At 36.6% G+C, this 27,147-nt stretch overlaps 1 protein-coding gene across 2 annotated transcripts in view; it reads left to right on the top strand.

The window, feature by feature from the left end:
• The first annotated feature begins 315 nt into the window (after window positions 1-315).
• Window positions 316-27,147, top strand: part of efna5a (ephrin-A5a) — an 88,224-nt gene continuing 61,392 nt past the window's right edge. For both annotated transcript variants that reach the window (XM_001337352.9, XM_005161235.6), the window contains exon 1: window positions 316-1,137. In XM_001337352.9, the coding sequence (XP_001337388.4) occupies window positions 1,013-1,137 (125 nt within the window). In that variant the 5' untranslated portion in view covers window positions 316-1,012. The remainder of the gene's footprint in view (window positions 1,138-27,147) is intronic.

The raw sequence follows: 27,147 nt of genomic DNA on the forward strand, positions 1-27,147 counted from the left end.
TGTGTGTGTGTGTGTGTGTGTGTGTGTGTGTGTGTGTGTGTGTGTGTGTCTGTAAATTGTATATTAAATGTAGGCTGTGCGGGCCTAATAAATTGAATATTTTAAATTGTCAAGGACGCTGTTGCTTTCAGAAGCAAACAAACAAAGACAAAAATGCGTAAACGGTGATATCACCCTGGGAACATATTCTCCAGGCTTACACTGCCATAAAAAAGCGGTTCTACCACCTTCGGAGGCGGGTTGTAGTTTTTGTAACCGAGCCGCCCATCATTCAAAATGCAAACCAATGAGAAATAGTGCGAGCGCTGGAACTGTACTCTCTCTCCCTCTCTCTCCTTCTGAAACAGCATGGCTCAAGCACTCTGACCAACTCAGCTTGGAAGCGTACTGTTGTGGACTATATCTCACCACTGAACCTTGACTGCGCTTTGTGCATTTCGTCCAGACAGGTAGTTTGGTCTCCTAATCTGAAGACAGCGCTTCAGGACATAAATTCAGTCTGTGAACGTCAGGTCTGACCGCACACACAGAGCGCAGGTTTCCATTCAGATGTTGGAGAATGAGGTGCCAGTGGACATACGCTGCAGTTTTCATTCACTCCAACTAACTACATGCAGTGACCAACCGCGCTGAACACCTTCATGCTATTGGAATGGGAGATGAACACTCAAAGGACCTGAAAACTGTCTAATTATTTCTTACCTCGTGGGAAACTAACTCGCTCAATCGCACGAAAGGATGTGCTTGAGATGAACGCATTATCAGGTCGGACTACTGACAGACAGCGAGCGCATTAACCGGCTTCGTACTCTTTCTTCTAGTAATTTACATGTAAGTACTGCGAATCTGTCATTCCTCGCACTGCGGTGGTATAGCTCATCGTATTTTGTACAGTAAAAGAAACATAAGTTAAAGAGAAAAGATTCCGCACGTGGGATATTCAAGAACAACAGCGCAGTTCGTCATCACCGGATCGCTGTATTGAAGGGGACTGCGATTGAAACTTTCAGAAATGCCGCAGGTGGAGATGTTTTATTTACTGTTTAGCAGCCTGTGGATGTCTGTGTTGGGCCTGGATCCGGCGTCTAAGGTTGTGGCGGATCGCTACGCTGTCTTCTGGAACCGAACAAACCCAAGGTGAGTAAGTTGTTTGCGCAGTAAATACAGTAAAACACCGTTGCACTTCTGTCATTTGGAAACGCCGTAGTGCGCAGGAAACCGAGAGCGAAGTATAGCCTACACTGCGGCGGCGAACTGAACAGGTTCGTCTAGCCGTCGGTATCGTCTGAATAAGTTTCATTGGTGATACAGCAGTCATAACAAAGCTAGATTACAGGCGCAAAACTTCTAACTAAACGCAAGCGTGCACATTCAAACGTTTGGCACTCTTATTTTAAAGTAAATTGGCAAATTGCCGCACGCAAATTGGGAAAATAAATGAGCCACAAATACTTAACAAAAATTGCAAACATTGTAACAAATATAAGATCATGATTTTATATATGGTCGTAATCAAAAAGTGCTTTCGAAAGTATGCGAGTGGTTAGTCTATTGGCCTTTATATATATATATATATATATATATATATATATATATATATATATATATATATATATATATATATATATATATATATAGGGAATTTATTTTGCTGACATTTTTTAGGAATTATTAATATGAAAGAGGTTTCTTTAAGTTTGGTCAGACTGACAGGCGAGCTCTTTGCTCTTTCAAAGTGAAAAGTCATTGCCCTGTGTCACCAGCTTGTCCTAGACCTTGTCCTCTAGAAACATCATTAGAAATAAATATCATGGCTCGTTGTTCTATAAAATCCAATTTACTTTTTTGAATGCGGTTTTGTCTGTTATCATAATTCTAAAAGAGCACAGTTCTCGCAATTCATATTTCTTTTGAGGCATTTATAAAAATGCGTTGCTTAGAATGAGCTAGTAATGGATTTCAACAAAGGATGTATAATAAGGCAATATAACCTTTCTGTTCAGTGAATGGTGTTAATGAAAAATAGCATCAAGAGAAGTAAGCATTATTCTGAATGCGAGATGTACTTGAATAAGTTGGTTTGATGATTGTTATTAGAATGGTTGTGTTAAATGTCAGTGATTATTAGTGTTCATGACTACATATTGCTAGAATAATGTGCTAAAATGGCATATGTATATGAAATATATTTATTTAGCAATTACATCAGGCTCACTGTTCTCCTTTTCATAAGTCTGGAGTTTCCTGAAAGCGCTGTGATTCCAGCTCATCCCCATTCTCGGTTGTCCCTCTTCAGTTGCCATGGGGCTTTCTCTCTGCCCTGCACCCCAGCCCCATGCTGGCTTTACACAATGGGTCAAACCCAAAGAAGCATTTTGGATGTGGCTGATGCCCAGTTGGGTGCATGCTCATGAGAGAGAAGCGCATGCAGGGGTCACACGTTCAGTGATAACAGCACAAGGCTGCGGTTAACCATCGTCGGACAGTATTGAGCCCCGTTGAGGGTGAATTTGAGGGCGAGACCTGTTTCTATAGATTGGCACAAGTGTGTGTTTGTGCAGTCGTGAATATATCAGTGTGTGTGTTGGAGGCTCCCTGCCTGTGTTTTGTCCGGGCAAAATGAGGCCCCTCTAGCAAATAAATGAGATAGTTCAAATGAGTATCTCTCATTCACATTCATGCACTCACCCAGTGGCCTAATTCAAATCTGGCTGTGCTGTATAATGTAGCAGCACTCTCTGGCAAGACCTTGGGGCCCTCAATGTCACTCATAAGCCCCAAAAACAAGTTACTTCCTGATCAGAATGTGCATGCTCATCGATCCGATCGTGTCCTTGTTCATTTAAACATTGATTAAGTCTATCTGACCCTCCAAACACCAATCTCTAGGTAGCTTTTAAGGTGCCTGATCGGTTCATTGTGTTGTTTTATATAGCTGCGTTTTTCTCTGGTAATGTCGCTCATTAACATGCCTAAATTACGAACATTAGAAACAGCTGTGCAAGAGTCCAACTCAAAGATGTAGATAGCCATGGCATGAAATATTAATTTGTCAGATAGATTGCCTACATTAAAGCTTTAATTGAAGCTCTTAATTGCTCAATGCCCGTTAATGAAAAACAGTGTTCTATAATAACAAGAAACACAAGTGTTTATTATTATTTTTTTCACTCAAACCATGCGGGCCTGCTTATCTTTTAATCGTTATTTTAAAAGCGAAGCAATTGCACTTTAAAGCAGTGGCGAACATACTGAGTGATTGCTAGTGTTCTCACATGAGTGAGTACGGCGGAGTCTATAGAGATTCTTTAGAGGATTTAGGGGGGAATGGCTCCTTTAGTTTTTGGCCTGAGATTTGCAGCAGACCCATTCATATGTAAGCCTCCGTCTTACTCTACATATGGTGGTCTTACAAGCTTCACTGGGTTTTGGGGGCTCTTTTTTCTGCTTCGGTCCAATGCGGCCTATGCCGTTTGCAATTACAAATTCAATTCAAGTTGGCAGATTTCCTCGGAAGTTTCCCAGCTCCTTCTCAGATTAGTCATTTCTTAGTCCGAGATGTGTTCGTTCACAGGCATTACTTGGATTGGACTGAGATAGAGAGCTTATTGTTTCCTGCCTTCCTGAAAAAAGTAGTGTTTGCGTAATCCAGATATGTGATCTACATTACAAATATATTCATTTGTCAATAATTTTTTTGTCTGCTAGTTCCTGGAATTTAAACTTGAAATAGGTCTTGTGTCGAAAATGAAACCTGTTTATTTGTTGTTGATAGGCAGGATCAGTCTGGAATCAGTATTGAATTCCTACCTTAATCTTCTGGCTGTTTGTGTATGTGGTGCCATGGAAGCCGATACCGCTGTCCATCAAAGAGGTCTGTCGAATGGACCTAACAGCTGGGGAAAGGGATTTCAGCATTCTGACGGAGTCCTGTTTTAATCACTGATAATGCCTCTCAAATCTCTCAATAACAGATGTGGCACTTTCCCTACAGTTTTTGAAGCCTTCTTGGTCAGGTGGTGTAGTGAATAGCACACTCGGCCTCTTTGGACTTTTTTTTTTTGTAACATTTCACACTTAAACGCTTTCTCGGTTGTCTCATTTCTGCGCTACAGAAATGGGAAATGTCATGGATCCCCTGTAAAGCCATCTCTTTTTCACCTCTTAACTCCAGCTTGCGCAATATGACCTCAAATGGTTTCCTTTTTGTGCCGGCTCAGTTTTAATCCCCACTTTAAAAACAAAGCCCATGGTTTGCGGTTTGTGGCCAGTTGATATTGTGATAGCTGTTCAGTGGTATTGTGTGGTGTTCAGTTGGCATTGTTCTGCATGTTTACCCTGCTTTTCCCTCGCTGGCACTTCAGGCCTCCTGCTGCTTGGTTCCGCTTGGATTTTAAATGGGGGGAAAAAAATCATGTCCAAATATTGACTGGTCTGAAGACCTCGCTCTTCTCCCAGGCCACGTGAAAGGGTGCCATTGTTCCTGTCTTAGTGGATCTTTGCCAGAGTTTAAAGTATTTAGGCTCTTACATGCAGGAAGTGCATACAGGAGGGCTTGTAGAAGGAAATATAGACCGGCTAAAGAATGGAAAGACTTACAGATGGGAACCGCAGGCCTCTCTGTTTGAGTCCCACACTCGCACCCCATCTCGATTAACCCTCCAGGGCTCTGTGGTGGTGTGCTGGCGCTCTCAAAAGATTTGGGGTATCGGAAGACTCACTCCAGCGGAGAGAAAGTTTTTCCTGCAGGGTAACTAGAACATCCTGCTGTTTGATGACCCCTAACACACCAAGAGGTGCCGGGCCCCTTTCCTTCAGCGTTACGCTAATAAACTGTCATGATTGCATCGCTGAGAGAATCCTGGGAGTGTCTCGTTTTAAAATTAAAGTTAACCGTTCTTCTTTTCATTTGACGAATTCACGCTTGACTCATCACAGCGATTGCTCGTCCTCTCTGAACTTTTTGATGATAACTGATGCATTTCGGCTCTCTGTGTTTGTGGAGGTAAGCTTCTCATACTGTGTGCGCTTTTAAACTGTGAGTGGTGAAATGTCTTTGCTGGAGTCTTTGAAGGCCCGGCTGAAGGTATTAAGAGAGAGGCACTAAAGGGCTTAGGAGGTCATCGGCCCATTGTGTAAAGATACAAAACACTTCCTCTGAACCCCTTCACCCTTCTCTGTCTCCCTCGGAGAGCCACGACCTCAACAACCATTCATATTAATCAGCTTCAGACCTTAATGACCTGATAAAGCTCCTGAAAAGACCCTAAAGTTTACTAAGCCTCCTTGATAAGAATTGGAGGAAAATGTAGCATGCGGTAATGACTACTTTGCGCATTCTTTCGCCGCGAAAGTGCAGAGCAGTTTGCTCTTTGTGCCCTTCATTACGGCACATTTAATCGCAATGAGAAATAATGAAGGAAGCATTTGTTCGACAGGCTAAGCTAATAAAAATGGACTGACTTGGCAAGGGTTAGTATGAAAGGAAAACAAAAAAGAACAAGAAACCAAGAAAGAGGGAGAAAGAGAAGCCTCGAAAAACTTGTCTCCCAGATTTGAACTTGGTGTGTAACCTTAAAACTGCTTTCACCTGCACAAATGTAGGACTTTTGGCTGACGAATACCTTCATCTTTCTTTCTCATACAGAAAGAACGTGCAAGGACTCTTTGAAGCTGCTTTCCGTGTAGTATTTCACCCATTCAGAGTATTAAAAAATTGGATGGTGAATATTTTTGTTCAGTTCTGAAGGACATACATCTTTTCAAAAGCGCTGTTTGCCATTAAGCTGCTTTGGCTGCATTATTACGAACATATTGCAATTATGGCTGTGGTAGCTGTCCAAGAGAATCGTCAGATTGTCAATTAAATACCGCAGAGAAACGAAATTACACTCTGAAACATCGTTTTACATTTAACAAATAATTTATGAATGAAAATATAATGACATTATATAAAGTTTTACATTTTTTATTGACATTTTTTAAATCAACTTATAGATAAATATAAAAAGGAATGCTGTATTTTATAAAAAATGTAATTATTTTAATACATTTTTAATTTTTTTTTTTTTTTAAATAAACTCTGTTAATTGATATAAATAGTTTGGCTGGTGGTTTTGAATACTACAGATTCCTTAACACGTATAAAAAACAAAAACAAAAGAGTTAAAGGTCGAAATAAACATTTTGTAATCTAGACGTTCTCATCACATTCTTGGTTAAAGATTGTGGAGCCGTTAATAGCAGATTATCAGTCTGTGGTACGTGGTAAAGCATTTCCCTGTTACAAATTTGAGTCTGCTTCAAGCATTGGGACCCATAAAATATTAAACGCTGTTTGCGATCTCAAAGTCAAGTCTAGCCAACAAACCTTCACACGCAATGTTGAGAAAATGAGGTCAATGTGGCCGTCACTGAAAACTGAAAGGTCAGTGATTTTCGATATTGCAGGAAATTATTATTGTTATTTTTTTGTAGGAGAATCTCTTCTCTTTCACTGCTCTTTCAGTCCTGTTGTTTGTACCACAGTTCATTAGATTGCATAGTTTTAGTCATGTAATGACACCTTCGTCACGTTTTCCTCATGTATGAGTTAGGAACCCAGCCTTTTTTGTCTCAATGACTAGTCTACCAGTAGTTGTCTCGCAAACACAGGAGTGTAAACGCGGCCATTTTCAAACTTGCTTCCATTTTGTATTTTCAACGGAACAGCAGGAGATTTGGGGCTGGGTTTCTTTTTGTTTTGATATTTTAAACTGATTTTCTTCCAAATTGTGCTTTAAAAAATCTCAAAATTGTGAAGTTTATTGATTTGTACACGTTTCATTCTAGTATTGCAAGAAAGTAAATAAGTTCTAGAATGTTCTAGTTACACAACCCAACCCTTAAATACACAAATCAGATTTTAAGCCACAGAAGCGGAGACATCATAAACCAGACTCATGTGATGGCAGCACAACCATGCACATTGGTGCTCTGGCACTAGTATCACTGGTCGGGGGAACATGCTGGCAGACGGTGAAGTCATGGAGGCATCCACTTTTCTTTTATGTATCTGCTGCGGCCAGGCCTCAGTTATTCTTGTGCATAATTGATGGAAAAGTTAGAATAGCAGAAGTAATGCGATGAGAGGGTGCAGCGAAGCGGCAAGGCGGACAAGCGCACTGCTGGCAGCCGGGAGTGGGATCGCGTGCATGGGGCAGCAAACATTGCAGGGGATGAGAGGGCAGCTGGAGTAACAGGTCATCACAAAGAAGCAGGACAAAGTGTCAGCCGCTAGTCAATCAAGTAATTCCTATTCCGACAGTGAACTTCTGGCTAGCAAACACTGGGTACATACATGCAGATCAATCTGCAAACCCAGATAATGTGGTTGTATTGTCTTTTTGGCACTGGTATTAAGTCCATTTTTGCCAATCTGATTAAAAGTGATCATTTGCAAGCTTAAGAGTTACCTTGGTTAAAGTTTGTCCACGTTTGACTACTTCTAGAAGTAGTTAAAAGCATATTTGGGTGTTTTGTTGATCTCGTGTGGTTGAATGCATTTGAGCCGCCACGAAAGACTGCCTCCCCTCTGCCTACTGACCTAATTCTTAAATATTATGGTACGTTTTGTTGAGGCACGCTAGCCTGGCAAGATTTAAACTTCGCTGTCTGCAAAGTTTTGTTTGAATGTGGAAATGAAAGTAGATTCTAACACAAACACAGTGTTGAACTGAAGTTTTGTGCTAATAAAAAAACAGAAATGAAAGCTGCTGTATCTGCAAACCTCTAACATTTACCATTTCTCTTGTGTAAATTAAGGCTGCATGATATTGGGAAAAATGTACGTTGCAATTTTAGATTTTCTGCAATTAATATTTTGATATTTCACCAAATACATAATTTGTATATATCTATTTGGGAAGAATTATTCATTTTAGATTGATTGGGACAGTTTTGTATGGAAGTGCATCTGCATAAAATATAATAAACACATTACAAGCATAGATAAATACAGCAGAGCATATGAAGGAGTCTAAACAGCATTCAGGTACAGAAATAAAACAATCAAGCATACAATAAAGCTGTAAAGTCTTCATTGTCTTCATAATCAATTAGGACTAGGCGATATCGTCACCTTAGAATTATAAGGTTCTATCTGACATTTTTGTCAAAATGGAGTTATTGACATATTCTTATTAAATGACAACTTATTTACATAATAGGATGTTTTTTTTTATAAGTTGTTTACATTTTAAGACTTTTAAAAAAGAGTTTTAATAGTCAAAAACAAAATATGTAAACAAAATGGCTTGTCTCTTTATAATAATGAAGACATAAATGATAAACATAAGTGTTAAAGGGACTCTTAAACTATATAAATAAAATGTTACAAAGTGTGTGCAATGGTAAAGGTAGAAAAACATTTGTAAGGTGTCAATAATAATGATAGAGTAAACAAATCTGTGAACAAATCAGTTTATGATAATCAAATCTGAGCTTTCAGGTAAAGAAACCAACCATAATAAATCTAATACATATTGCAACATTACAAATTGTAAAGTTAGTTGAATACATAACCCCTATGCTAAAAAATCTTTCAGATGGTGTTAGTTGCTGGGATGCACAAGAAAAGAAACCAAAAAGCAACTCTGGCCACATCCTTAAATCATTTTTTATTTACAATCTCCTCACTGCTGCTATGCGGCACTCATTTTCACGTGTGTTGTTCTGACCTGAAGTGATAAGTGCAAGCATGTGCTTGCAGGTAATTAGTCATTATTACTGAAATGTGTATATTCCATACAAAGTGTGAAGCAGATTGGTTAGTTCTAGCACTCGGGCCATTCTAAAAAGTTCAGATGTTTTTTAACTAGGTGTTCCTAAAAAATGCACACGCATTACATAAAACTAGTCGTGAACGTTGCAAGCGCGCTTTTTCTTTGGAAATGCAAACAGACACCCTAAGCTTATTTACATTGCTTCTAATGTGTGTGCTTAGCAGCCACATTTTAATAAAACTATAGCACTTCATACTGAAACTAGCTACATACTGAACTTTTTTTATCGATATTGACAATGGTGTTCGGCCAATAAATACTGATATTGATTTTATCACCCAGCCCTAAAATCAATCTTTGTTAAAGCTACAAAAGTAACAATTCTTTGTTCCCAGATGCTTTGAACCCGTTTAAAGTGCTTGCACAGCCACATGCCTTAAAAACACATGCAATTAATAAACTTTCATTTTTGTTAAACTGAAATGACTCCACAATTGTCATATGCTCTGAACAGTTGTACCTGATCAGCTATAATCCATCGATGCGACTATTGCAGATTCACACATTGCAAAATCATCCTAAGGTAAATTATACAAACCTATTTCTCAATATTAGTTCTCAAAAGGCTGAAAATAAAATCTAGAAAGTGGTCAGATTTGGGCGAAAAACACTCAGTATGTTTCACTCATCCACTCTTGATGTGATCAAGCAAACACGCATCTAAATACCAGATGTAAACCAGGGCTTAATTATGCTTGATATAAATAGTGATGCAACGCTTGTTCGTTTAATTTGTATTGCAATCAAAATGTCATTTTGAATATGCAGTTGGGCGTATGCCATTGTTTCCAATCCTTTGAACTCTCATGTGACTCAGGGAAACTGCAGGCACGCTCACGTTGCTCCAGTGACAAGTTGCATGTCACACCTTGAGCAGTTACTACAAAGAGGTGCTAATGGGCGAACAGCCCTACTTTGTATAATAGACAATGAGCCACTAACCAGTGTCATCCAGTTTCAAAGCAGTCCCGTGACCATTCAGGGAGTCTGCAGGAAACGAAGGTATCTTCCCCTCAGGCTCTGCTTGAATCACCGTAAACTGTAGTTAACTGAAACTAATTATTATTGGTCCTCCCGATTTGATCGCTCTGACTGTAAAAAGTGGCGTAAAGATAAACATTGAAACCAATGCAAGTCGAAACTGGAAATGCAACATTTTTTAATAGGGTGATTAATTAATATTACAATTCTTCTTTAGTATTTGCCATCTATAGCATGAATTAGGATGTGGTCAGTCAAGCAGGAAAAAGACGACGCTTTTTTTTCTCTGTCAGCTAGCTTTCTTTTTAGGTTTGCCAAAATTTTGAAGCATGAAGCAGAGGCAATAATCCTAAATGTGATTAAAAACATGAGTTAATGGACAGATAAATCTTTCCTTTTCAGGATTAGGAAGGGAGCTTTTGTTGGGTTTAGAGCTGTTGTGCTATTTATTGTGGATTTGAATAGAATAGCTGCTTTTATAGCTACATAAGTTACACTTTAACTTTCTAGAAAGTGGAATATGTTTGCCTGGTACATTTGTATGTATATTCTCTTGATTATATATATACTACCGATCAAAAGTTTGGGGTCAGTATGATTTTTAAATGTTATAAAATAAGCTTCTCCTGCTCACCAAAGCTGCATTTATTTAATAAAAAATAAAGTAAAAATTTTAAAATGGTGAAATATTATTGCACTTTAAAATAACTGTTCAAAAGTATTTTTTAATATTAATATTAATTTAATAATTTATTCCAGTGATTTTAATGATCAATTTTTAGTTTTGTTACTCCAGTCTTTAGAATCACATCCTTCAGAGATATTTTCTATTATTATTATTATTATTATTATTATTATTATTATTATTATTATTATTATTATTATTATTATTATTATTATTATTATTAATAATAATAATGTAAAAGTAATAAAAGCAATAATAACTGGAGTAATACTTTAATTTGAAACTTCATACAATAAGAAAGCAGTTTTTTTAAATTTTAGTAAATATTTAAGAATTAAATTTTTATATATAACATATTTTTATATTTAATATTTAAATGTTCTTTAAAAAAACTTGTTTACATTTATTCTTTCTGTCATTATTTCGTTTGAAGATGCATACGATTCCCCAATGTAATAACGTAAATGCTCTTTACTTCTGTCTGTTTCATGACTGCAGTTTTTAAAAAATAATTACAGTAAATTAAAAACTGGATGTTCTTCAGTCGTTCATCAAGTAAATTAATAACCGTTCAGGCTCAGACTTCATTACAAATCATCTCCAAAAGCAATAAATTTTGCAGGAGAAATTTTGTGCAACCACAATACATGAACAGAAATACAATCCCATTGTAACTCAAAGGAAACCATCTGTCTTGGACATAAATATTATTGCGATGCCATAAAGGCTTCCGATGGAAACATAAGCACTAAATGTGCTCAGGAAACAAATAAACCATTTTTATGGCTGTACCTACGACCCTCTGGGCATTTCTGCTTCCCTGGAAAGACACAAAGAAAATCCTTCAAATCATCACCTTCTTATGTTCTCAAAGCTGCACAACTGCGAAATGAAGCGATTTTAATTATTGCAGGGTTACAATAGTTACTCACAGTTAATTCGGTGGTATTGATATTTAATGTTTTGACTGTAAGTAGGTTGTCAGAAAAGCTCTACAAATTTTATGAACACTTGAAACGATTTATATTACTTTAAATACAGCCTTATATAAGCCAATAAATATTGTATGATAAAAAAAGGCAAACAATACCGTGCAGAAATGTATTTAGTTCACTTTTGAAAATATCTAAAATGATAAAGACAGATGCATTTGGTTGTTTTGTGTTTAGCTGACCATATGAGCATTTTATTCGGGGAAAAAGTCTCAGTATTTTGTGACTGGCTGTTGGTGTGGATGAGATGTGTATGGATGTGGGAGATGGTCAGGTCTAGACACGCAATGCACATGGGATGTTCGAAGTGCTATTGCTATTTCAGAATTTTCCATAGCCTGATAGTAAGTGCATTATTATTTTTATACACATGTATTCTGTTATATCCCTAAAATGCACACCATATTATTTTTTTACCTAAGAAAATGTTCCCTTTTTTTTGTCCAAAATTTGCAATAGTACGTTACTACAGTATGTTAAAACGTGCCTGTTTACTATCGAAAACTGGGGCACGGAAACAAAGCAATGGAGGGGAGTGGTTACCAAAACCCACCAATTGAAACATCAGTGGGGGCTCTGCAGATCTGGGGAAACCAATAAGGTTTGACGGGTTGAGTATCTTCAGGCAGATTAGCGTAGTAGAGTAACTCGTGGTGGCCTGAATACAGAACGTGTTCATTCTTATCAGCCTCAAGTTCACTTTAGGCTCTGATGATTTGCATGGTAAGTTCGCTTAAAGATCGATCACCCTTAAAAGCATGCCACCGTATTTCAGGAGCGAGTAGAAGCGGCCACTGCCGTCGAATTTACAACATTTAATTGTCAGCCTGGCGCTGGTCCCTGCCAGCACAGAGTGATTCATAAGTTATGCTCTCATATTAACGTTGGTATAATTCAAGCGGGACACCTGAAGTTTGCTTGGAAAGAGTTTGCTGTGAAAGTGAGAAGGTTGCACGGGCCCCCTTATTGGTGAAATCCCTCTCCCTTCTCTTCCTCCGTCGCCAGTTGTCTGCCACGTCCACGGACTCTGTCTTAAGGGCTGATATCAGATATGCTGGGGATGAAACAGCTTACGCAGGGCTGTAGCCTGGACTCAACCGAGTTCTCACCCCTTTTTATTGTCCGCCTTACCTCTGATGTCATTTCCATCCCCTCTGGCGACCCAGTGGCACTGATAATATCTTTTGTCGGCGAGTTGCCTTGTAGGAATAATCCCGATATGCATACCAGCCTTTGAAAGCAAAGGAATATGTGTTATATGGGTGTTAGGATAGGAGCGCACAGCTCCTCTCCATTTTAGCCTTCCCACTGGGGGAATGAATCCCCGTCTGCCTCCGTCTCATCCCTTATGTCTTATAATGACTTTGTGTTTTCTCTTTTTCGGTGTTTGATTATTTCGCCTATCTCCCCACTCCCTGACCGGGTGCGATATCGCACGGTGGCCATTGAATTCGCCATATGGAGCTGGTATGGCAGAGCCTATTGAACAAATCACTCAGTCCAGATGCTTTTCAGATGATTGCGTAGCACCGTGCCTTTTTAATGTTGCTCAGACAGACTAAGCGCTAATTTCATTTGGGATGAAGACGTGCTGTTGAAGACAGAGTCCGTCGCGGTCCTGCTTATCTGGAGCGGCACGTCCTGCCACATTTGCACCCTTTTAATCTGACATCCTGAACGTGGGGGGGTTTCGTGTTATTTAATGATGCTGAAATGTGATAATTTGCACAAAACCGGCAGTTCATAATGTTATCAGGTTGCATTGAAAGCCAAATGTGAATGTTGCATTGGCCGTCTCATTTTTCACAGCTCTTTTGTTGTGGTGCAGAATTACGTTTGATTACGGCAGAATTACGTTTGTTGGTGTGGGAGTTTAATTGTTTCTGGGTTTCTCGCTGAGACAATGAAAAGTGCAATTGTGAGGGCGAATAAAAAGGTTTATACTGACCTCATGGCACGTAGTTTGATGTCCGAGCCGGAGGGGTCACAGCCGCATGGCTGCGGCTTCCTATCGTTCTGTTGACTTCGGTCCATTAGCACCTGCGGCCAATGGGCTTCCAGCTCAAGCTAATTACTTCTCGGAGATGTTTATGATGCGTTTAGGATGTTTTATCTCTCAAATAAAAGTGTTTGATAAGTGTTTGAAAAGACAGCCAAAGGTAATCACTCAGGCCATTTCACAGACTCTCGCATTTCAGTCCCGCTGTAAAGATCAAAGTCACCTACAAAGTAATTTTTTTTCTTTTCTCTTCACTTTCAAACATCTGCTAAATTAGGATTCTTGGGAGAGAAAAAAAATTGGATTTGCTTAGATTTTAGTCCTCTAAATGTCCTCCTCAAATTTGTCAGTAACAATTGTTCAGACTGTAACAAATATACAATATCGGTCAAAAGTTTAGGTTCAGATTTAAAAAAAAATATTTTTAAATAAAAATTTTTTTAATAATAAAGGTGCCATTTATTAAATGTTGAAAAACGATTGTTAAATTGTTAAATATTTATTAAAATGTTAAATACTTTCTTGTATGTAGTTTAAAATGAAATTATTACTTCAGTCATTATTGCTTTTATTAATATTAACATTAATAATAATAATAATAATAATAATGTATTAATAATAATGAAACAATGGTTATAAAGCTGAAAAATCTTCTTTAAAATCACTGGAATAAATGGTCAAATTATAAACTACTTTTAACAGTTATTTTATAGTCAATAACAGTTCACAATTTTACAACCAAAAACAAATGCAGTTTTGGTGAGCAGGATAAACTTATTTTGAAACATATAAAAATCTAACTGACCCCAAATTTTTGACCGGTAGTGTGTGTGTGTGTGTATATATATATATATATATATATATATATATATATATATATATATATATATATATATATATATATATATTTACTAACATAATTTTTTTGAATTTTGTGAGTGTGTTTGTGTGCATTCATTTAGGTCATTATTCAGCTCTGTTGGGTTCAGCTGCACTCAAATAACCCTTGATGGCACACAAATTTGCTGTGTTAAGGATAAATAAGTTTACTGTTTAGAACTCACTGAGGGCAAAATATAATGTGCTTGTGCCTCTAGACAATTAAACCTGTTTTCATCCAAAGTGTTACTACTGTGAAATTCAAATCTATCTTTATATATTTTCTCTCTGTCTTTCACTCTCCCTCTCTCTTTTTTACGTTCATACACTGCAAAAAAAGAAAGAAAGAAAAATATATTTACTCAAAAGTTGCTGCTGCATTTCTGAAATAATTATACAGCACTAACATGAAATAAACAAACAATTACTAAATATATAAGGTGAAATATTTTTTTATTTTTTTTTTTAACAGTATAATGTGCTCCACTAATCTGATTTGTTCAGAAAATCTATTCTTACAATAAATTTTTAAGCCGACATTTTGGTGTCTACTTACAAATCAGATTTTATATACTGAAACTTAAAGCTTTAATGTTTCGAAGATGAAAAAACAAAAAAAACAAATGTCAAAATCTGGGTGAAATAACGATCTTGTTTGAGTTGCCAAACATTTATTCTATAATTCATTTTCTTTTCAGCTTGCTTATCATTATTAATCTGGGGTCGCCACAGCGGAATGAACCGCCAACTTAACTAGCATGTTTTTACGCAGCAGATGCCCTTCCAGCCACAACCCATCTCTGGGAAAAGAGTTGCCAAACAGTTTAACATATATATTTATGTAAAAATGAAACCACATATTTATTTTTGACTTTATTATTAAATTTATTTTATTATTAAATGTATTATTATTTAACTTCTTTCTGATAAATAGGTAAAATGCAGTTATATAAAAGAGAATAAAGTGTAGAGAATTATGTAAGATTACAATTACATATTATTTTGGATCTGCAATGTGATCCTTAAATAATGTTATAAAATTTATATATTTTTGATATTTATAAAATTTATAAAATTTTATTTTGCTGCTTTTAAAACCCCATTTTGACTCAGAAATATAATATAGTTTTGATATATAATATAATATAATATAATATAATATAATATAATATAATATAATAAAATAAAATATAATATAATATAATATAATATAATATAATATAATATAATATAATATAATATAATATAATATAATATAATCATTCATTCATTTTTTTTTTCTTTTCCGTTTAGTCCCTTTATTAATCCGGGGTCGCCACAGCGGAATGAACCGCCAACTTATCCAGTACATGTTTTACACAGCGGATGCCCTTCCAGCAGCAACCCACCACTGGGAATCACCCATACACTCATTCACACACATACACTACAGACAATTTAGTCTACCCAATTCACCTATACCGCATGTCTTTAGACTTTTGGGGGAAACCGTAGCACCCGGAGGAAACCCACGCGAACACAGGGAGAACATGCAAACTCCACACAGAAATGCCAACTGACCCTGAATGTGCTACCCACTACGACACCGTGCAGCCCTATAATGTAATATAATATAATATAATATAATATAATATAATATAATATAATATGGTTTTGTGGCTTTAAACCCCCTATATAACTCAGAAATTTATAGTAAATTTTATAAAATTACAAAGAACCAGCAAATAACCAAGTTAAACATCAAATTCTTAAGTTAAGCAGCTAAAATGTATTTTTTTTTCATACCTTAAAGTTTAAGCATTTTTACTAAGTATTTGTAACAGTAAAAACATCATTGTAGTTATTTTCAAAATTTCTTTTTAATACAATTATTCATCACAGTTTTAATAATAGAAACAACTTTTGTAAATGAATGCCATTTTGTCAGAATGGATTGTTAAAATGTAAACACAAACCAACAGGAATCAATCACTTAAAATGAACGTTATGTTCCCAATAAAACGCAAATAACATCTAATTTGAAAGCAACCTATAAAATGAATGCACCATTGTTAGGGCGGGAAAAACCAACTGATTATTACCTGCAAACGTTGTCCAAGTCAAGACTGATGTGCCCGAAAGCACATCGAGTTCAGACCAACATAATGAGTCATTTTAATTCCAAATCTAATGTGTAATCACAGCAACAACCTCTGCGGTTTTTGTGTGTTCAAAACAAATGAGTCGGAATGGAACTACAGCACCGAGAGCAGGCCGAAGAGCCGCGCTCAACAGAAGGCTTCCCACAATTCTCCAATTAGGCCGATGATATAATTACACTGAGGAGCCCACTTTCTTTCAGGTGCTAATTGAATTGGCGGGTTTGCCAAAAAAAGACTCCCATTCTAGCGGAAAGAGACACAGAGAAACGGTTCGGGCACATTCTTGCGTTAAACCCAGGGGCGTTTGAACAGGGCGTGAGGATGGTGTTTTCAGAGCAAATATGTGAATGCTTCTGGTATGTGAATCATATGTTTTGCCTTCCTGGAGCAATCGGATGAACAACCTGGGACCTGTCGCAAACATTGTGTATAATGAGCACTTAAGAAAATGAGATTTGATTAAAAGGCATGTGATGTGGTGCTATTGATTTTCTGCGTTGTAGTACATAAAAGGGGAGTCAATGCTGGATATGTGGAGGTGAAGGATCTACCATTGTTTTGTTGATTATGTTGGGCCATTTGGTTGAGGTTAATCTACAACTACACGATTTGATCTTAAACACAATCACACATCCTTACAGTGCTTAGCATATATAAGTACACCTCTCACAAATCATTCATTCATTCATTTTTTTTTTTCGGCTTAGTCCCTTTATTAATTTGGTTTCACCTCAGCGGACTGAGAGTTTTATCCCGCGGATGCCCTTCCATCTGCAACCCATCACTGGGAAACATCCATACACTCATTCACACACATACACTACAGACAATTTAGCTCACCCAATAGCTTACTCAATTCAACTATAGCGCATGTCTTTGGACTTGTGGGGGAAACTGGAGCACCCCCAGGAAACCCACACAAACACAGGGAGAACTGAGTCCAAAAACTAGTAGTTCAAAATTATATGTTATAGAAAAAATTAAATACAAATTTTAAAAAGAGCAAAAATCAAGAGAAGCAAAAAAGTTGAAAAATTTAGTTGAAATTTTATGGGTTGTAATAGTTTTTCCAGTATTTTGCTTGAATTTAATTGTTTTATCTTTTAATTTCTAAATATGTTTGATGACTAAAATATTATTTTAATAAATCTATCTGTTTAATAAATCAGATTTGTTTAAATGCACCAAAATACATTGCATATATTCACTGACAAATGGATAAAATTTCCATTTTTAAAATGGGGTGTGCTCAATTTTGCTGAGCACACTACTTGCATACATACATGCGTACATATAGTTGAAGTCAAAATTAAATTATTAGCCCCCCCTAACCCCCCCCCCCCCCCCCCCCGTTTATTTTTACCCAAATTACTGTTTAACGGAGAGAATGTTTTTCAACACATTTTTAAAACTCTTTTTATTCTAGCCAAAATAAAACCAGAAGAAAAAATATTATCAGACATATTGTAAAAATGTCCTTGCTCTGTTAAACATCATTTGGGAAATATATAAAAAAAAAATGGGAGGATAATACTTCTTCAACTGTATTTGAAGAGTTCAGATTCAAAATCTTGACATTTCTAATATGAGTATTTTAGTAGCATGTTTATATTTAGTTATTTCACACTAAAAGCAAAAAAGAACATATTCATTGCCATAAAAGTGAGTTACTGAATATACACCCATGAGCCTGCAAAAATGACAGATTTAAGAGTAAAATTTAGATTTTAGAGTTGGCACTTAAAAAGGTTCGCTTTAGAACTCTTCATATATTAATAGTAGGCATGGGATGATAACTGGTTTCACCGTTTACCACGGTTTGGAAAGGTCAAGGTTTTAAAACTGCTACAATTTTCTTATATCTAATAATGTGTATGTAAGAGTTTTTGATGCATTTTTTTTAATGCGTTGTAAAGAAATCTGTGTTTTTAACACTAATGAAGACAAAGTCAATGAGTACGTTTACATAGACACCAATAATTGGATTTAATGCAATTAAAACAATACTCTGATTAAGAGTCTACCATGTAAACATTGATTTTTAAAATTATTTTAATTCGATTAAGGTCATAATCAAACTAAACAGAAATCAGATTAAGAAATGTGGAGTATGTCGATTTTAGTGGTATTATTAAAGTGCAGTACAGACATGTAAACATCTCAATTTTTACTTTTTTAATGATGTATGTCAAAGATTTACAATTTACATCACAAACTTTACATTAGTTACAACTAAACACACTAAATCAAGGGTTTTGTTTTTTAATAGATGTATTAAAAAGTCTAAGTAGAAAAAGTTGTATTAATTATTTCAAATTAAGTTCTAATTGATTTTATGATTATCTTTTAATTCATCTTAACCTTTGTGCTTTTCTTATGATGAGTTTTCTTTATCATTGTGAAAGGCATATTTTTTTTTTTTTTGAAAAATTGTATTTATTTTTTTAATCAGAATATTATTCTTGTCTATGTTAATGCAGCATAGAAGTAGCAAAGTGAATTTTCTTATGGTATTTATTTCAATACATTACCCCCTCTTGATGATTCATTTTTAATTAAGTTACCCCTTTTTGATAGTTTTGCCTGCATTTATGCACTCAAAATAATAATATGGCAAATATTTGGTATTTCAATATTCCAATATTCCCATTTCTTTCGGAAATAAAAGTTTTACACTTTATACAAAAAGTAGTTACTCTTAGGGACACTTAATAAAAATAAAATAACATTTAAAAAATGATTGTTTAAACCTATTAGAATTGCAAAATTATGTCCCAGATTTCTGCTAATTAAGCATAAAATCTTACATTAATTGCAACATTTATTTTATACAATTTTTTATTTTTACTTTATTTTAACTTCTTTTATTTTATTTTATTTTATTTTTTTACATTATTTGTATAATTTTCTCAGGTTATTTTGGACTGTAAGCAAATACATTTTTCCCATTTTCTGCATTTGAAACACAAATTTTAAACAATTATTATCAATATTATTATCAATAACAATAATATGCTATTGATTGTAAATTGTAGCATTGTTTTATTGACACAAAAGGGTTAAAAAGTGCAGTAAAGGCTTGTTTGTCATCATATATATTTTTCGATCAGTCATTTAGTAATTTTTCTGGTGTCGACATTAGAATAAGTAAAAATGTATTTTTATAGTACCTTTATAATATTAACCTCTTAATAATAATTGTTAAGTTTGTGTTTTAGTTCTTTCAGTGCACCTGAATTTGTATCAACTTACATAGTTGCAAAACACCACTCACCAGGCATTTAAAACACTAGAAGTTTGTAGCGAACACAAACGCCTCAATCTCAGGAGAGTTGTGCTTCAGCAACTGAGACCATAATCACGCCTGCCTTGTTTAGCTCCTAACTGAGGACTATTTCTCGCTAAATTCTGTTCAGTTATGTCTGAGCGCGTTCGTTTCCAATTGAAATAGATGGTCTGTGGAAGCAGATGAAAGAACCGTTGAGCAAAATCTTTGCAAATGAGAAGAGACAAGTATCACGTTGGTCCACGCAGTGTGCGGAGCAAGGTGTCTAATTGTGTCTGACACCTCTCTCATTGCCACAAGCAGGAGGTTTCAGCACATCGGCAGGATCTAAGCGGGAACCCAACTCTCACATGACTCGCACAACTCTTATTGTTTGCTTTATATTCACCATAATGTTATACTATACAAATTTGGGTTTGGATTGATGTCAACACCTGGTAATTTAGGGCTTTGCTTCCATTAGCTGGGTAAATAAATATCACAATGTGCCGTTTGTTTTGTCTGATAGGGACAAATAAACACAAGTCGGACTGATTGGAATCTCAGGCCTCCACTTGTGTGTGTGTGTGTGTGTGTTTTCCTGCTGAGCAAGCGGCATAGGCTGTTTCTCACAGATGGAGGAAACTACACACCGAGAGTGTGACTATCAGCACCATCACAGGGACTTTTCCTCTCTTCATGGTGTGCTCCTTCTCACCCGCGCCAGCAAGGGGCCACCGCGAATCAAACGCCCCATGAAAGCTGAGGCCAAGGTTATCTGCTGGTGTAGACATGTGATAGTTGGCAACCTCTCCTTTAAAGCCGCCTCTTTGAAATTCACAGTCAGCACCTTAAATCAGTCTGTCATATCTGTTTGTTCAGTTTATCTGCTTATCTTCAGTTTTGACTAAGCAGGCAAAAGACTTAAAAGTTTCAGTCTTTGTGTACACACATGATAGGTCTGGGCCAAAGTCTGTCTGTCGCTCTGTTTGTCTGTGGCTCTGTCTGTCTGTGTGTCTGTCACTCTATCTGTCTGTCTGTTTGTCTTTGTTTTTCTGTGGCTTTGTCACAGACTGTCACTCTGTCTATCTATCTATCTATCTATCTATCTATCTATCTATCTATCTATCTATCTATCTATCTATCTATCTATCTATCTATCTATCTATCTATCTATCTATCTATCTATCTATCTATCTTTCTGTCTGTCTGTCTGTCTGTCTGTCTGTCTGTCTGTCTGTCTGTCTGTCTGCCTTCTGTTGGTCGCTCTATCTATCTATATCTATCTATCTATCTATCTATCTATCTATCTATCTATCTATCTATCTATCTATCTATCTATCTATCTATCTATCTATCTATCTATCTATCTATCTATCTATCTATCTATCTATCTGTCTATCTGTCTGTCTGTCTGTCTGTCTGTCTGTCTGCCTTCTGTTGGTCGCTCTATCTATCTATCTATCTATCTATCTATCTATCTATCTATCTATCTATCTATCTATCTATCTATCTATCTATCTATCTATCTATCTGTCTGTCTGTCTGTCTGTCTGTCTGTCTGTCTGTCTGTCTGTCTGTCTGTCTGTCTGTCTGTCTGTCTGTCTTTCTGTCTGTCTGTCCGTCTGCCTTCTGTTGGTCGCTCTATCTATCTATCTATCTATCTATCTATCTATCTATCTATCTATCTATCTATCTATCTATCTATCTATCTATCTATCTATCTATCTATCTATCTATCTATTATCTGTCTGTCCGTCTGTCTGTCTTCTTTTGGTCGCTCTGTCTATCTATCTGTCTATCTGTCCATCAGTCCGTCCGTCTTCTGTTGGTCGCACTTTTTATCTATCTATCTATCTATCTATCTATCTATCTATCTATCTATCTATCTATCTATCTATCTATCTATCTATCTATCTATCTATCTGTCTGTCTGTCTGTCTGTCTGTCTGTCTGTCTGTCTGTCTGTCTGTCTGTCTGTCTGTCTGTCTGTCTGTCTTCTGTTGGTCACTCTTTATCTATCTATCTATCTATCTATCTATCTATCTATCTATCTATCTATCTATCTATCTATCTATCTATCTATCTATCTATCTATCTATCTATCTATCTATCTATCTATCTATCTATCTATCTATCTATCTATCTATCTATCATCTGTCTGTCTGTCTGTCTGTCTGTCTGCCTTCTGTTGGTCGCTCTATCTATCTATCTATCTATCTATCTATCTATCTATCTATCTATCTATCTATCTATCTATCTATCTATCTATCTATCTATCTATCTATCTATCTATCTATCTATCTATCTATCTATCTATTATCTGTCTGTCTGTCTGTCTTCTTTTGGTCGCTCTGTCTATCTATCTGTCTATCTGTCCATCAGTCCATCCGTCTTCTGTTGGTCGCACTTTTTATCTATCTATCTATCTATCTATCTATCTATCTATCTATCTATCTATCTATCTATCTATCTATCTATCTGTCTGTCTGTCTGTCTGTCTGTCTGTCTGTCTGTCTGTCCGTCCGTCCGTCCGTCCGTCCGTCCGTCCGTCCGTCCGTCCGTCCGTCCGTCCGTCCGTCCGTCCGTCCGTCCGTCCGTCCGTCCGTCCGTCCGTCCGTCCGTCCGTCCGTCCGTCCGTCCGTCCGTCCGTCCGTCCGTCCGTCCGTCCGTCCGTCCGTCCGTCCGTCCGTCCGTCCGTCCGTCCGTCCGTCCGTCCGTCCGTCCGTCCGTCCGTCCGTCCGTCCGTCCGTCCGTCCGTCCGTCCGTCCGTCTGTCTGTCTTCTGTTGGTCACTCTTTATCTATCTATCTATCTATCTATCTATCTATATATCTATCTATCTATCTATCTATCTATCTATCTATTATCTGTCTGTCTGTCTGTCTTCTGTTGGTCGCTCTGTCTATCTATCTGTCTATCTGTCCATCCGTCCGTCCGTCTTCTGTTGGTCGCTCTTTTTATCTATCTATCTATCTATCTATCTATCTATCTATCTATCTATCTATCTATCTATCTATCTATCTATCTATCTATCTATCTATCATCTGTCTGTCTGTCTGTCTGTCTGTCTGTCTTCTGTTGGTCACTCTTTATCTATCTATCTATCTATCTATCTATCTATCTGTCTGTCTGTCTGTCTGTCTGTCTGTCTGTCTGTCTGTCTGTCTGTCTGTCTGTCTGTCTGTCTGTCTGTCTGTCTGTCTGTCTGTCTGTCTGTCTGTCTATTTATAATTTTTTGCATGTATTGTTACAGCATCATTCTAGCTATGCCATTTTTCTTACATTTTATCATTGTTCATTCTAGAATTCTGTCAGTCATTATGTATAATAACATCTGTTGTTGTGTCATTACATCTCTAAATCTTTTGTTTTATCACTGTCTGGGGCAGCCAAAATTTAAACTTTGGGTTTCTAATTAAACGTATTCTATGCATTTCTTTGCATTTGAATTGAATTGAATTGTCCTTCTTTCCTTCCTTACATTTAAAGTCACATTGTAATTCTCTATCCTGTTTGCTGCTACAGTTCAATTCCAAATGCCACACATAGAAGTATTTGGGCTGTAATGTGCACCCACCTAATTGTGTGTGCCATTTAAGACCATTGTGGTGGTGACCTGTACAGCAAATCAAGGGGAGGGCATGCAAGTACTTAGAGTTTGCCCTGTGTGACCGCTTACAGTTATACTTTTGACACTGCAATTTACCCACATCAGGCCTCTATCAACAAAATGATCCATACCGACCCCATACAGGCCCTGAAAAGCACAAATAGACATCTAGCTGAGCACAGTCCACTCAGCGAGACGTTTATCTCTGATCAGATCCAGACCTAGACTATTGCAGCTATGACGAGAGAAGATATTACCTCTTTCCCTCAGCAGAATTTTCAAGCGGTTTACAGGCTCTGGTCTGCTGGGCTCGGGCTGATTGAGCTATGCAGTCCAGGCTTCAGTTGTGGCTGGGGATTGTCTGCTGGATGTGCATATAACAGCGGTGATTAACACGGCCTGTCATGGTGCCATGACGTTGCATGGATAGAGAGCTTCTTTTATGGTGCTGTATTTTGCTGAGTGAATCAGGTTATAAAACTGTCTGTGCTAAAGAGCCCTGCTCTCAGATCCTTTTGCAGACTCTCTTTTATGTATGTTGCCCTCTTGGCCTCGTACGGTTAAATGTTGTCTATTTATACATGAGTCAAACGCTCTGCTACTGAAACAAGTGGGATTGAAGGACAGTTCTATCAGGGTTGAGTAGATGGTTAGATTTTTGGAAGACAGGTGGTTATTTTATTTAATTATTTATTAATTCATTCATTTTTGTTTTATTATTTTATTTATCAGTTTGTTTTGTGTTTTGTTTTATTTTATTTATTATTTTATTTTATTTGTTTATTTTTGTTTTGTTTTATTCATTTATTTTTCTTTTGTTTTATTTATTCATTTTGTTTTATTTATTTATTTATTTTTATGTTTTAATTAATGAATTAATTTATTATTATTTTATTATTTATTGTTTTTTATTTATTCATTTTTATTTTGTTTTATTTTATTAATTAATTAATTTATATTTTATGCTTATTTTATTGATTGATTGATTGATCGATTGATTGATTGATTGATTGATTGATTGATTTATTTATGTTTTTTTATTTACTTACTACCTTACCTTATACTTACTTTACTTTAACATTTATCTTTACCTTTACTTTACTTACTTTTACATTTATCTTTACCTTTACTTTACTTTACTTACTTAGCATTTTTTTTACCTAAAACTTTAGAGCTGACTTGAAATACCAGAAGACCAGATGATGAAAAACAAATGAATTTCTACAGAATATATATATATATATATATATATATATATATATATATATATATATATATATATATATATATATATATATATATATATATATATATATATTATCAGAAATACTGTGAAAATTACCTCGCTCCCTTTAATATCAATTGAGAAATATTTGAAAAAGAATAAATATTTCACACTAGGGCTAATAATTATATATTTTTATATATAGCAGCCATATATTTGCTAAAATGTTTACTCAACACCTGAGCAACAGCAGTCAGATTTCTCCTCATTTCAGACCTTTGAACAATGCTATATTCAAACATTTGTGGTTATGATTAAATCTGGGAGTGTCGAGTAGAGCAATACATGACCTCATATATAGAAATGCTGTCAGTCAGCTTGTGGATCCTTGTAAATGGCCAGTTTGTTTTCGAGCGCACAGGGAATATTCTTAGAGACGCAGTGGAAAAAGGGACTTCAGGGCAAGCATGAATCACAAAATAAGCATGATCACCGAACACACGTCTATTCACAGTGCTGTTGTCATGGTCACTGTAAACATGGTAACATATTTGTTGAACTGTGGCGAGGGCGCTGTTTTGACAGACTCTTTTTCGTCAGGCCGTTCCGTTCGTTTTACTGATCCTGGACGCTGACTTTAACCTTTAAACGTTCCCCTTAAACATAACTCACCCGAATAAGCTTTACCACAAGCTGAGTGACATGCTAAATGGACGCCTCTGTGTTCATTGTGCGCGAGCATTCGATCCCAGATTTCCTGTGGGAATTACACAAACATTTTACAACAAAAAGGGTAGAATTCCTCCCGCTCTTTAAAAAAAAAAAAAAAAAAAGAAACGGGTTGGTGTGGATGCAATTGTGGTCTCAGCCAGCATTGTGAGCCGGCCGGTTTCTTTCTTTACATTTCATGCTGAATGTAGTGAATCGCCTATTAAACCTTGAGGTGCCCACAACATGAAAGGCCTCATTGTGACACCAGAGAAATCCTTGTGACACCTAATCACAAAATAAAGAGAAGAAAAAACCCTGGCACCTCACACCAATCTCCCCGGGTTATCTTGAGCGAGCGTGACCTTTGTGACATTGATAGGATTTCACACACACACTCACAGCAACGCGCCAGTAGTGACCTACGCAGACATACGCACACACACACACATGCGCGCTCACATCCACACAGACGCCTTTCATATGTCTGCGCCTCTGTGGTTTTCTATGTGTGGGACTGAACTCTTTGAAGCCGTGAGGATCATCAGGGCAGACGGCTCTGTGGTGGTGATGTGCTCTCCTGGTTTCTTTTCTGGAAATAAAGCTCCGGAATGACCTCTGGATCTGAGCTCCAAATATTTTATAATATCTTCTACACCATGTAACCCACAAAAAAAAAGCATCCATTTCTCGTTTGATGGCTACTGTGCTTAATAAAATTTGATGGGGCATTAAAAGCATTGCATGCCAGTTATTAATGTCTCGCTGCGCTGCCATTGGCTGGATGGCGCTGGAATCAAGCTGGATTTTTCCCAGCCTTTCAATCCAACTGACATTCGCCTCTAAAGTGAGGCCAAACATGTGCTTTCTTTTAACTCTGGCCCGAAGATAACCTCCTGCGCCTTGCACTCAGACGGTCCTATTTTTCCACAAGCTGTAAATAAAATAAACATTTCTTTCTGTTTTATATGTACAGATATGGCGTTTCGGGTGTGCGTGCGTGGTCAGATGAATGAGGTGTGTCCGTCCTCAGCTTTAAATCTGTCAGGACTGAAAGCGTTTAGAGGAAGTCTGCGTAAGCCGCTCGCGGTAACTCAACCCTCACCTCATCATCAGTGCAGGTGGAGTTTGGGGAAAACCTCAGCCCCTCTGGACCCCCATTTCAGTCAAATAATGGCCATCTATCTGTCCTTCACAGCCAATGAAATGGCCCGTGGCTTGTTGAGTGAGGTCACGGTAATGTGTTCTCTTGATATTTAAAGAAATGAAGGGGTTGTTCATCCAAAACCTGTGTCATAAATCTGTGATTTATTTGAACCCTCATGTTGCTCCAAATCTGAATGACTCAATTCTGTTTCCCTGGAACACAAAGGAGAACACTAAAAACTGGTTTTGTGCGCACAACACACAGCAGCAGTGCCATAGAAGAAACATTTCTTGTTCCTCAAATAACTTTTCAGAAAACAGTTCTTAAAGAGATGATGAACATAAATGTTTTCACTGTTTACCCTCAGTAAATTAGTATCAAACTTTTATGAGTTTATTTTTGTCTGTTAAACACAAATAAATGTATTTTGAAGAAAGCTGAAAACCTATATTCGTTGACTTCCCTAGTAGGAAAAACAAATACTATGGAAGTCAGTGGTTACAGGTTTTTAGCTTTCTTCAAAACGCCTTCTTTTGATTTTAATAGAAGAAAGAAACTCGTAAAGTTTAAAACAAGTAAAGGGTAAGTGAGTTACTGCAAAATTTTCATTTTTGGGTGAATTTTATTTTTAAAATAACAATTTCAGATTGTAAATAATTGAAGGGCATGTTGATTGATGCCTCATTCACAC

This window comes from Danio rerio, chromosome 21 (genome assembly GCF_049306965.1).
Source record: "Danio rerio strain Tuebingen ecotype United States chromosome 21, GRCz12tu, whole genome shotgun sequence".
Classification (NCBI taxonomy): domain Eukaryota; kingdom Metazoa; phylum Chordata; class Actinopteri; order Cypriniformes; family Danionidae; genus Danio; species Danio rerio.